General features: G+C 43.4%; 1 protein-coding gene across 1 annotated transcript in view; it reads left to right on the top strand.

Annotated features, from left to right (window-relative positions):
* Window positions 1-13,919, top strand: part of CDH4 (cadherin 4) — a 411,166-nt gene that overhangs the window by 378,367 nt on the left and 18,880 nt on the right. The window contains exon 9 of the mRNA XM_015647809.2: window positions 10,471-10,656. Within this exon, the coding sequence (XP_015503295.1) occupies window positions 10,471-10,656 (186 nt within the window). The remainder of the gene's footprint in view (window positions 1-10,470; window positions 10,657-13,919) is intronic.

Raw genomic sequence — 13,919 nt, 5'->3', positions numbered from 1 at the left:
TCAGTGGTAATATGATTAATCAAATATAAAAGTGGATCTATTCTGAATGAATAACTCATTTTTATAGAATATCTAATTACTGAAATGTCGTTTGCTGCAGAAAAAAAAAAAGGGGGGGAAATTAATTGCAATAACAATTCAAGAAGATAAAGTTTTTCTGAATTAGGTCTACACAAGAAGCTAAATTGAGTTGATTAAGTAATTTTGGTTTCAGGAACACCCTTGATGGAAGTTAGTGGTAATGAATTTTTCAGACCTCAGAGTTTAAAATTGCCAAAGACCAGTGATAAAAAAAAAAAAAAAAAAATCAGGAACGATAGTTTCATTACAAATTTCAATTTTCTGTCATGAAAAAAAAAAAGTGTGGGGTGGATATAAAAAAAATACTCTTTGGTCTCTCTCAGATTGGACACATGTAGTACCTGGTGTAAAATCAAGAATGATACAACCTCCTCTGCATGCTGGGGAGAGTAATCTGTGAGCTCCACACGGGAGGCAGAGCCAGGAGGAGCAACACAGATTCCATGTGCTTCCTGCATATGTTCCACTTGGAACATTCAGCACGGGGCTCTCCTGACCCTGCAGAGCTTTCACAGCTTACACATCCATCCTCAGCACCACGGAGATGTGTAACAATGCATCTTTGTGACATGTCAGTTGGTTTGACATTTGGCTTTCTAACCTGCTGGTTTGATGGTTTGTGCAGCTGGGTTAATATCATAATTATTATTATAATTATATTTATTATAATATCATTTAAATTTTTTAATTAATATTAAATACCATCTAATGTTATCAAAGCACAGACGACCCCTGGCCCACGACAGCGTTCATCAGCCATCGCTCACCGTCCCCCATTTGTCATGAGCCCTCTCATTTGCAGCACCTGGCAGAGCTGTCTCCTGCTGCAATGTCTCATTTAGCAGGGATTTCTCTCCTCCCCTGTTCAGTCTGTGCAGGATCTAGAGGGAGAAGCCACAGGCCACATCCCCACCCCATGCTTTCCATGGAATTGTCCGGTGAGAAGGAGGCTCCAGGCAGGTGTGAGCTACCTGTGTGCAGCGAGGTGTGACAGGGACACGTGTCACTGACAGAATCTCTGCAGTCAAAGGAAATGCCAGAGGAAAATGCCCTTGTTCCTCTGTGCTGTGCTGCCGTGGAAATCGCCCTGGGCTGCACCAGCAGATCCGTGTGTGTGGATCAGACACCGTTCCCATCATCTCTGGTGTGTCAGTCAGGCTAAAATTTCAAGGAGAAATCAGACATTGATGCTCCTGTATCACATATCTACCCACATTTCTTGTCTGACATTTCTCCACCTGTAGCATTTCCCTCAAATTTGAATTGTTTCTTGTAGATTTTGTGCCTCTTTCTGCTTTTGGTTATGTATGAGATATCCTAATTCTCCTCCTCAACCCAGACCTGGCCTTGGAAATCCTCATTCAGTTGTTGGAATGTAGACACCCAGCACCATCGTGGTTAGGCTGGATGTCCACACAGCCCTGGCATGGTGTCTGCCACATGTCCCAGGCAAACACCCGTTTGTGCTGGATTACTTCATTATCTTAAAATTCCACAACATCTCAGGCACTGGTGTGAGGCTGAGAAATTTAAATACATTCTGTAATTCCATTATTGAAATAAATCCTCTCCTGAGGTTGGCTAACTTCCTTGGGTCGGCAGGTTTTTAATTCTTCAGGATTCCGTTGCTTTAAAAACAGTTGCTTCCAAGGGCTGTCATTTTAAGAGGATATATATCTGGAATTTCATTAAGTACATTTCACTTATGAAATCTTTAGTGACATGCTGTGGGGGAAAATAAATGGAGATTTAGCAAAGGATTTGGGAGTGCTGTGAGTTTTCTCTTATCATATCTTTCTGTCTGTCCAGGATGTCTTAGAGCTTCCTAGTTGTAGAAGAATGGGTCACAACACAGAGAACAGCCAGTTAAAATCAGAGAATGGTTGAAAGGTTTCACAAAGTTTTTTTGAGCTTTTTCATATTGCTCAGCATAGTGCAATATCAGGTTTTAATTGCTAAGAAACAAAAAAAGGAGAAATAATATTTTTTTCTTTCCTGAATTTACAGGTATAGAGTGACTCCATCTTTTCTTTGACCCAATATCTCTTGTTTCTCACTGCATTTCTCTCCTCCATTCCACAGGAAATGTTGTAAACAAAATTTCAGCAAGAAGCCTCTTTTTCATGGCAAGGTTGATTAATTACAGTGTTTAATGTAGTCTTTTCTGTGCTCTGAGTTGCTGTAAACAGGCATTTCTCTAGAATGCCAGATTCTCACTGGGTGAAGGTGGCAGGGAGTTGGGCTAGGTGACCTTTACAGGTCCCTTCCAACACAAACCATTCTGTAATTCTGAGATTTTGAGGATTCCATCCTTTCCTGTAGAAACCCTGGTACAAACCTCCTCTGAGTGCAAGTTCTCACTCCTCTGGCAGACACTGCCATTATATTTAAGCATCAGTAAGGACATAAAGAAACGTCCATTGTGGCACCAGTGCAGGAGATCATGTCTTTAAACCACAGAATAAACCCCACTTTTAGAATAAAACACCTGCTTCAGTGGCTTTCTCCTACAAGACTGCTCTGTCCAGTCAGGAACCCTTTTTTATAGCCAGACCAGAGGGTCTTCCAGTGCCTGATGATGGAGTTGCAATCTACTCATTAAAAAAACCCAAAAACCCCCTGTATGCTAATTCTGAGACTAATCTGGAAGTAACAGAGATTTCAATTGCAGTGCAGAGGAAGCCTGAGCAGGAGTCAGTGTCCAGATGGGCTGAGCTGTGCTGCACAGGAAACTTGTTAAAAATCTCAATACCAGGATTACAGCATATGTAAAAAATCAGTTTCAGTGCTCTCATAAGTCTTCTTTTCCCAAATACTCATCTTGAGATCCCAGAGGCACACGAGCAGCTTTCATATGCCTTAAAATCTGAAAAAATTAAATTAAAAACTCATTATGGGGAATGGGCAGTTAATAAGAAAATCCTAAACCAGACTTATCAACTTAAGGCCCTTCTTTATGAAACTTTATTACAGGTGCCTGAATTGAAACATCCCCTTCTAGACACGTTTCACAAGGGATATAGAGCCAGACCTGTGGAGTACATTTTGCTCACTTAGGAACTGAGCTCTCTCACTCAATTTGTGCTGCTCTGGTTTACATTTAAATCAGGAAAATCATGTTTTCAGAGCGTTGTTCAAAGCAGCGTGGTTATTTGCTGCTTTGCAGTTTGCAGGAGAAGGAAATGTGAGGCCTGACGTGCCAACAAATGAATTGGTTGCATCCTCTTTTAGGGAGCTGGTTATTTTAGAGAGTAAAAGTACTGTCTAAAAAGTAAAAAAAGTGAAAATTCAAAGTGGAAAGCCCTCCATGCCATGGTGGGGGGTGCAGGGGGAACTGCTTTGGGAATCCAAGGTCAGGGTACCCAAACCCATGGTGCTTTGGTTTGAGGTGGTGGAATTTCCCAGCTGGGAAGCAGAACAAGCTTTTTTTGGCCTGCCCAGGCTGTAGAAAGCTGTGTGGGCTCCCCAGTGGAACTCAGAGCCTGGGAAGAGCCGTGCTGGGATCCAGCTGATCCCAGTTCCCTGGCAGCCTTGGCATGGCAGCAGCTGAGCGAGGATCACAGGGCTCTGTGACAATGCACTGGGGAGATCGATAGGCTAATCCAGGCTGACCTAATGGATTTATCAAGTAACACATGAATTAATGATGTGCTCAGGATTCTGCCCCAGCGCAGGGCACGGCTCCAGCCCGTTCTGCAGCTGCCTCAGGAGACAGGCAAGTCACTCCAGCCTTTGGTTCTGCAGCTGAAGGGAAGCATAGGGCTGTCAAGCACTGTAAAGCCATGCTGTATCTGTGCAAAAAATGTTCTGTTATATAAATGTATATGGGTTTTTTTTTAAGAATGAGGCTTCGTAGGCAGTGCCAGCTGTTTAAAAATCTATGTCTCTGTTTTAAAGAGAGCGTTACTAATTGCACCTGACAATCAAATAGTCTGCAGAAAAGTATTAGCCACCTTTTCTTGCTGTTCATTCCATGGGCAAGAAACAAAGGTATGTTAGACAAGAGAGCAAATGAAATGTTCAAAGGATCCTTGTTTAAAACTGAAAAATAAAGGGCTGTGCTATCAGATCAGAATTTTAATGTATATTGTTTCCACTGGCTCCTGACATAAAATCTTTCATTGTTGGGTGTAATCATTGTTAAAGGTCACCGTGCAAAGGCTACATCATTTAGACGAGATGAGATCCCATTTTGGATAAATTCACAATTTTAGCTCCTAACAAGGAGATAGTATCAGGATTTGAATGTACAAGAGTGTCGGTTTACGGATTAAAGGCTTTTGTGTTCTGGAAACCACACTATGCCAGATTTCGTGAGTTTCAGTGTAGAAGTGCAAGTCCCCAAAGTCAAGTAGGTTGATTAAAATGGTTCTTTATAGCCTTTGAAATAGAGATAAAGTACAGCTTTCCTACACGGGGTAAATGTAGAATTTATTTTTTTTTTCCCTTGACAAGGCTATATGCCTTCCAAGGACATAATTTTAATCTCTTTTTAAACCTTTCATACGAATATTGTAAAAAGCTCCTTTGTGTTGTAATGCATTTTTATAAAATATCTAAACTTCTATGCAAACTTCAAACCTCATTTCTTAAGATATATTTATTTGGAAATGGTTATCTTGCAGCAGAATGGTGTCTTGTGTCATCATTTCTGCAGCATCTTTTCATACTATCAAAAGAATGTAACATCTGATAATGAAAAAAAAATTAGTGCTCTTTGTCAGATATGCAAACTACTTCTTTTTCTTCTTTTTTTTTTCTTTTTTTTTTAATATCCTTTTACTATTATGTGCTCTGAACTCCTGGCAAGTACTCAGAGTCTTTGAACCAAGGTGAAACCTACACATTCCTTCCTCACACCGGAGTCGGAAGTGAGAGAGTTTTCTTTTGCTGCTTCTGAAAGAGAGGGTATTGCTTTATTCTCCTCTGCTCCAGCTTTGTCCTCATATTCAAAGAGAAAAATTTGTATATTGATCCAGAGTTAGTCATTGCTCGAGATTCTGAAAGATGACTCCAGTAAAGACAAAGTGCAAAGGCAGTGGCTGTCACCTGTGGCAGGAACACGACACAGGCTGTCTGTGTTCCAGCCTCAGATCAGCTTCAGAAGTGCCAGACTTTAAGGCTCGCTGTTGTTTTTCAAACTCTCCCAAAGAAAAAGAAACCAGCACAAGGAGACCACGCTGAAGATCACTCCAGCTTCCTGCACAAACTCCTGTGGGCAGGTGGGTGCCTTGTCTCCACCACACCATGCCTCCTTTGCAGGTAAATGAGGTGATTTAGCAGCACAAACTGCTGAGGACAAAGGCAAAACTTCCAAAGCATCTTCTCAAAGCTGGTGAGTTCACTCTCATGTCCTTCCTTGTCTGGGCTGGCAAGGCTAATTCCTGCCTGACCACCACGAGGTGCCTGCAGCCCAGGCAGTTCCTTTGTGACAGCTGGGTGTGGATGCATCCATGGATGGACTGTGGAGTAGATCCACGTGGATGTGAAGCTGAAGAAGGGATTTTTTTGGCCATGAGCCTGGAAAAACAACAGCCCAGAGGTTTATGGAGGGGCTGCTGGCTGGTGTAATTCAGAGCAACCTCAAAAAGGAGTGAGGACATCAGTGCTCATCACTGAAGACCTCACCAGAGTGAGGAGTTTAATAAAACCAGAAATGAGCATCTCAAAGCCTGACTTGCAGAATAAGGCTGGCTTTAGAGGGGTTTTGTGGGGATTTGAGCCAGCTCCTGGTCTCCTTTGCACACAGTGGAGGGAGACCCTGGCAGTCCCTGTGTGACTGTCACAGCAGCTGGGATAACTCACAGCCCCAGCACCCCATACCTACAGCAAATGATATTGGAAATTAAAGGTCACAGAATTGATAGTAAGGCTTAAGAAAACAGCAATTAGTCTGCTGGAAGAAAAGCTAAATTACCAGTAGTAGAAGTAGGGGGGGTGGGGGGGAAGAGCATTATTGATCTAAATATCAAGTTGGCAGATATGCAGAGTACAGTCTAGAGGTTTTTTTACACCTCTGGGCTTATTCAACCCCCACAGTAAAAAATGCAGGCCTATAAAGATAGAATAAGAAGCAATCAATTAGGATGGCATTTGCTTGTTTCCATGTTGCAGTTGGGCAGGCACATCACAATTAATGATTTATTAGGAGATTTTCATCTTTTTTTTTTTTTTCTTTTCCCCCCATTTTACACAGATTGCTGCAACCAGACCTCAGTTGTTTATTAATTTTCCTGCTTTTCAATCATCTTTGTTAGCAGAAAAGGTAAACCCTTGCCTGGGATGCCAGCATGGGGTTGGGTGGACACCCTGAAGAGTGAGGAGCTGTGGGTTTTATTCAGGCAGTGGAGCCCCCTGAGTGCTGGCTGCACATCACCTCTTCTCCAGAGCCTAAAGGGGCAGGCTGGCAGCAGAGATGGGGAGGGATGGGACTCCCCACCACCACATGCACTCACTCCCATTTCAGTTTCTCCCAGCCTGGGGCACCTAGAGAGAAGATTCAGCACTTTGCAGCAGTCATAGCTGTCAGGGGAGGGGCTCAGAGTCTAATCAGAGGACTGAGATGCCCTTATTCTTCTGTTAATCCATAGTTATAGTCATGAAACACTATTTGTCCAGGTAATTCAGCCTTCACAAACCACTGCTGCCTGGAACAAATGTTGTGTCATCATTAGTGAATCTTGGAGACAACAGAAAGATCTTTCCTGCAGACATTCATGTGAGCAAATCTTTGCCTTCACAGCTTTTTAGCAAAACCAGCCAGGGGGAAAAAAAAAATAAGAACATTGGGAAAAAAATAATTCCCTTTAGAAGGAAGCCTGAATAATTATCTTTGTGTTCATCTGTCTCAATCCCACACCTCCCTAGGAGTGGCTGCAGCAGCTAATTGGTTTTACTCGGCTGTGCATGGCTTCACTGCCCTGACTCCAGATTTATTGTACAAAGTCATAGTGTGAATTCATCATTTGTCCACCCAATCAATCCCCTTCTCCTCCAGAATGATATTTGTCTGCGTGTTTATGTGATGTCAGGTCCAAATGACACAAAAGACAAATTCTGGGACTAACTGATTTTAGTACCAACCCAAAAATCAGAATGAATTATTTCCTTTTCATCAGGACATGACTTCAGAGGGGCCAGCTCCAGAGGAGTGGAAGAAGGAATTTTGCCAGCACAGGCCTTTATGGGAGGGGAAGAAAAAAATACCCACAGAATTTAAGGATTTAAGAATATGCCAATTTCAGAACGAATACTTAGCTGAGAAGGGAAGTGTGTAACAATCAGCCATATAAATCCTTGTGGCTGATCCTTAAAAAAAATCCTGGAAATTAAAAACTTCAAGTGCAACAATTGAAAGTGAAGCTAAATGAAATGCAGGGGAATATGAGTAAATGCTACAGGTATAGGTCAAGTGCTGCTTTATCAATCTTGTGTTTACTCCAGCAGCTCCTCTGTTGCCCATTGTTTTACCTTGTTTGAATAGATATGCTTCTCTTTATTTGAAAATCAATTGTAATCTTATGAAAGAGAACTTGGAGCAGAGGGAATGCTGGAAAGGAGCATAGTGAAAGATGTTCATTATCCTGAATTACTCCAGGGTAGGGAGGGAATGACATTAAAGAAGTGTGGGTAGCATTGAGCTGCCATCCTTCCTTTAGCAGGTGTAATTTAATGTCATTACTTAATTTTACTAAAGGTAAAGACAATTGTGGACAATACACATTACAGCATTTACCTATAATAATGACAGTGGAGGAGTGTGAGAGGGAGGGAAGGCAGACTCCAGTTTGAATTCCCAGTAGCTGCTGATCTGTAGCTGATGAAAATTACTCTTTTCTTCATGGCACGTCTCTCCAAGCTTTGCTTTTTACCCTGAATAGCTTTGGATGACTCCTTTGATTCCAGTGAAGGTGCACTGTTCTCATCAGAATAATACTTTGCTTTATAAGCACAGTAAGCAATACCCATTCTCAGTGCTGCTTAGGACTGATAATTTCCTAACTGTACCTAACAAAGGTCAACAACAAGTGGATGAACTCCTGGATTGTCCAGGATTGCTGAGCATTGTGGCTGTCACCCCAGTGGAAAAGCTTTATAGGCTGCTGTGATCTTCCTCCAGGCTTTACACTGGCATGTGCTTGTGTATTTATAATTTTTAATGTAACTTCATGTTTTAAACTCTGTCACTGTGGGCTGAAAACAGATGTTGTGATGGCTGCTAGAGGAGCTGCTGTAAAATTTATTGTGTGGGACTCTTCCATGTAACCCAAAGTCATTGGCAGCACCTGGGTTGTGACCTACTGAAGGTGTTCAGGGATCAGACAGGACTGGCCCTCTTCAATGGGTTAAATACAGCTGATGGTTTGTTCTTGATGGCTTAATTCCATTTGGTTCTGCAGGGCATAAGCCTTGGAGTGATGGACAAAATCTGTGGTCCTGGGTTGATGATCTGAGATGGTTTCACATGTTTAACTCCTTTGGAATTACAATATGATCCCTTGTTGTCAGCAGTGCAGCCTAAAAGAGGCTGGGGGCTCATCAACTTGTCACTGCTGCCGTGCCATACAACATTAATTTAATGTAATGGGCAATAACTAGTGTGGATTTAGGATGAGATGATCCTGTTTAACTAATCTGCCTCAGTTCAGACAAGGTTGATAGTAGAGTGTACGTATGACATAAACTAATGGATTTTTCAAGAGGCTTTTGATAAATTTCCATATATTTCCCTTGCTTAAGCTGTGTGCTGCAGAGACTCCAAATTGGGCAAGAGAATGGGTAAAGAACAAGTGAAATCAGGGGAAATAAAGAGAAAAGAAGAGCTGTAGCATGTAGTGGAATAAGAATTATCCTGCAGCTTCCCACTGTTCTTCCCCACTACTCGGCATGGCTGGAAAGAGATGCCATCTGCATTCACTAATGAAAACTTGTTTAGGACAGGTGCATAGCAGAAAAGAGGGCAAGATGCCATTCAGGGTACCACTAAAGGGCAAATTTAAATTTACATTAGCATAAGGCAGATTGAATATTTTTGCTGTCAGTGGTGAAATAATATATACTAAATAGAGGCATCCGTGACCGAGAGATGCCAAAGGATGGGGATGGGTTAGGAGGGGAAATGGACTCTTGTGCTAACAAAGGAATGATTTATTATCATTTACACAACCTGGCATTTGTGCACACCAAAGGCCAGATTTTAGAAGTGCTCTGCTCCTGCAGTTTGGGGCCAGAATTTCAGCTGCAGACTCCGAGCCAGCCGCTCCCGGCATTTCCCCAGTGTTTAATTTGCCATATGTCAATCAGAGTGTTGATTTGCAAGTGCTGCTAATAGGCAGTGCTGAGACATGAGGACAGTTGAAAATTTGGGAATGTGTCTTACTGGCAGCTTTTGAGCCCCAAACACTGGAAGTATTCACAGGCCAGGATCCCTGATCAGCCATGTGATAAATCAGGGACTGGAAAGCAGAAAAGAATGCAGCTAATGTGTCAGGATGTGCCTGAAACGGGACATGCTCCATGAAAATCAGTGCTAAATGAGAGAATTAAGCACAAGGAAAGGCTGTGGCAAAATCACAAGAAACACTTCAAATAATGAGATAAAATCAAATCAATGGCAAGAAAGAAATAAAATGAAGTAAAATCACTGAAGAAGCAATAAAATGCCATCACTGAAATCTGAGTGAGGCAAAATACCTTGGGATAAAAGGAGATAGTCATCCTAAAAAGTTTAGACATTTCAGTGTGCCATTTTCTGCTGCTGTTGACGATTAACCCTCTGGTTGCTGTAACTGAGCAAGAATATCAGGAATGTTTTTTGTTGGATGCCTTGGAGCATTTGCTGGATCTTGTGCAGTGGCTGTGCGATTGTGGGTTTGTTCGCCTTTGGGCTGAGAGGTGAAGTTAGGCTTTGGGAAAATACTCAAAGGAAAAAAAATAGGAAAAGCAGAATTGAGAAAGAGATGTGTTGCTCATTACAAATAACTCCGTGGTCCTCATTGTGGGACCGGCTTCCCAGTGGGCATGGTGATGGAGGGGAGAGGAGAGGGAGGTGTGAGGATGGACAGAAAGCTCCCACTGTCGCCCTGAAAGCTCAGCTTCTGAGCTTGCTGACATGGTTTTCTAAAGACTTTCCCAGGACAGCAACTGTAAACATAGATATGTGTGCATTCTTTCTGTTACACGTCTTCTGATGGGCATTTCTTATGACCAGTGCAGTGAGAAAGTGTTATCCTGACCATCCAATCCCTGGCCATGGTAAGAAGCCTATAAATCCTGGGAAGGAAAATAAACTCTGCTCTTTTCTGCACCATACCTCAACCTGTGTCCGTGTGATCTATTGATCTTCAGCGGTAACATCCCACCATGACCAGCCCTGTCTTTCCTTTGCAGTACTCAGGAGAAGTGCCTGAGAACAGAGTGGAGGTTGTGGTGGCAAACCTGACGGTGATGGACCGGGACCAGCCCCACTCTCCCAACTGGAATGCCATCTACCGCATCATCAGCGGGGACCCCTCGGGCCACTTCACCATCCGGACAGACCCCGTCACCAACGAGGGCATGGTCACCGTGGTAAAGGTAAGGGGGAAGCCAAAGCACACCCTGTTTGTCACCCTTACAGCTGCAGGGATTGCCAGGAGCCTGCCATTGTTTCGTGCCTTCTCTGCCTGGAAGTACGAGTGCTTGGGTCTTGTTTCCCATCCCTGTGTGTAGGAGTCCTGAATACTCTCACCTCGAACGTGTGGTGCTGGTTCTGGGTGTCCCAGCTCAGCCCAGCCCACCATGAGCTTTCAAAAAGCCTCACATGCTGAAGGGATTCCCAGCACCGGAGCCTGACCTCCACCTTCTGCTTCTCCTTGGCTCTTTGAGCTCTCTAAGAGAGAACTGGCCTGGGCTGGGCCAGAAAAGCCCCTGCTGGCTGTGAATCAAGGGCAGTGTTTCACTGCCTAGGTCAGTCAGGTGATCCTCTGTGAAAGCAGGCAGTGTAGGAGAGATCTCGGGAGCAGTGAATTTTCTGATAACAGAAGGGAAGGAAATTTTCCCTTTGGCTGAGTTTTTTTGGCAGCAAAACTGTTGGAGAAATTTTCTTTTTCCTGGTATTAAGTGATAAACACACAGTGTGGGACAGATCCTCAATTCAGTACAGCTCTACTCAAAGCCACCCCGCAGGCTGGATCAGCAGAGGATCTCCTTTAAAGACTCCCAAGAAATCAGACCAGAAATATCCACCATCCCTTCTTCCCTCCATGGGCTGGTAGAGCTGGAAGCCTCAAGATACCTGCAGCAAGTGGCAAATCGTGTTTCCTTCCTTGCCTCCAAAGAACATAACTCTATCTTTGTTGCAGCATCCAGCACCTTCTGATAAGTCTGGCCTTCCCTTACAAAAAGTTTTAATCAACAAATAGGTAGAAATACAAAGTTTAAAGAGCAGCATGATTGAAGAACAGCTCTGTGTTGAGCCCTGTTTCCTTGTTTTTAGCTAAACAAGTTGCAGTCATTCCTAATGTGCACAGTTTGTGTCTTAGGAAAAATGACATCAGTGAAATGCCAGTGAGGCCATGCTGGCAGGAACGTGTGAGCCTGTCCTGTTCCCTGACCCTTGGGCTATGTGAGCTGCTGCTCTGCTGAAACTTCAAGGGACACATCATCCTACCTGCCAGATGGTATTTCAGCAGGGTCCTCTTATTTATCCCTTTTTATTGCTCTGTGGTGATGGTTGACAGCCTTACCTGGTACAACATCATGCAAGCTCTTCAGGCTTAGACACCTGCATATGGTTGTATATGTGTGTGTAAGTATACACATATCCAAATCTGTACATTTTCTGCTTAAACAGAAAACATTCAACAAAGAAAAGTGCAAAAAATTAACTTCCATTGACATCAGCCACCAGACTGAAATCGAAATGCCAACATTGTCACTGCAAGTAGGGGAGGACCCCTTATTCTTAATCTTGCAAAGTGTCAGGACTGTAGTTTAAAGGCACATCAAAGTGAACAACAGGGGATTTGCATGATCAACACTGCTGCATAAGGACTTGTGCATAATGAACCATCCCTTATTCACAACTTGCAGGCAAAAAGCAGGGCAGATTTGTCAAGACACCATTGATGCTGGTGTTGATTTTCCACTGCTGTGTAACCCACAGTGATCACAAAGCAGAGAACCACATGAAAATCCAATCTCATCAAGCTGAGCTGAGAGCTTGAAATTGCATTGGATGTCCTCACTACATCACCTCACCTGATCCTCCTGGGCACCAGGGTTCCCTACCCCTGTCTGGCTGGGAGGCTTGTTGGTGTATTTTCAGCAAGGAGGATGAGTGAAATTGCTTGTGATTAAATTTTCATGGTGAAGAAGGGAAGACTCTTAGGATTCCACCTTCTTCTTTGAAATGTTTTGTTCTCTGTTAATAAGTGAATATGCTTAAAGATTTGGGGGATGTATTCTCATCTGACTGGGTGGCCAGTCAGAGCTTGTTCTTTGCTGTGTTGGAACAGTCTCTTGCTGGTTTGATCACTGATGTGGCTGAAAACACAGGTAAAAAATTAAGTCAAGTAATGAACCATTTATTTACAGACCCTACATGGCTTGATTTTCGTGTGGCTCTTCAAAGCCACTCATACAAAACTCCTGCTGCAAGCAAAGGAGTCACAGCAACAGCACAGGGAGGGGGGCTCTGTGCAGAATCTCACCACTTCCCCAGCATTTTAGGGGCCTGAAATGGAGGGCCAGAAATCCTCCCAAGCCAGATTTCCCTTTGGAGTTCAGATTATGCTCATGGGGGCCATTTTGCAGCTGCCCTCAGCAAAACCTCATCTGTAGCTCCAGTGTGATCACCAAAAGTTTAACATTTCCCTTTTCTGTTCTTGCCTTTCCAAACCATTTCCATAACTGTGCAAGACCCTAATCTTCAAAGAAACCCTTGATCAAGGGGAGAGAGAAACTTCCCACTCAGATGAGATGCCGCAGAGTCTGAAGACAATCTCCCAGAGCAGCAGTGGCTGCCCTGTGGCAGCAAGCTAAGTAAAATGTTATTATAAACTCTGCATGGATCAGAGCTGTGAATTTATAATGGAGATGCTGCTGAAGTTTCAGTTATTATTTGCCTCAACTATAACACCAGGAAAATTTGTTCACTTTGGTTAAAAGCAGCCCAAGAAAAGGAGGACACGTGGCAAGCCTCGGCATCGCTCCGCTGCACCCAGGTTGGAGGTGCTCGTGAAGGAGGAGGATGTGCAGCATCTCCAGGGGGATCTTTCACAGCCAGATCACACACCAAACACCCAGCAAGGAGTATCTGCAAAAGTGCTGCTACTTTATTTCATGACAAGTGTTTCTTGGACATGAAAGTGAAAATGAGGCAAGAGTCCCACATGTCCTCGTCCCACATGTCCTCGTCCCAAATGTAACAGCTCTCTGGCTTTTTCTGGATTCTGCCGTCATAGAAGCAAAGAATCACTTTGGTTGGAAAATAATTCTAGGATTATCAAGTCCTGGAAGTTAACCTAGCAATGCCAAGTTCACTGTGTCCCTAAAGTCATGTCAAATGACCAATATACAGCATTTTCAGTGAGATGCATGGAGGAGGGAAGGGTGAGTGTGGTGTGAGGAGCACAGAGTGCTGTGTGCACCATTATCCTCAGAGGGAGGCAGTTTTAGGGAGCAGAGTTATGAACAGTTCTGGTATAAATTGCTTATTAAGGTGTGAAAGAAGTTCTGCCTTAGGGCTGGACAGTGTCTGGCTGCAAGGGGCTGCTGTCCCATGGGGTTCAATAACCCAGACTGCCAGGACAGCATGGATTCTAAAAGGATTTTACCTTTTTTTTTCCTTCTTTTCA

The sequence above is a fragment of the Parus major genome, chromosome 20 (genome assembly GCF_001522545.3).
Source record: "Parus major isolate Abel chromosome 20, Parus_major1.1, whole genome shotgun sequence".
NCBI lineage: Eukaryota > Metazoa > Chordata > Aves > Passeriformes > Paridae > Parus > Parus major.
Note: the sequence above shows the minus strand (reverse complement) of the source record. Positions and strands in the feature narration are given on the sequence as shown.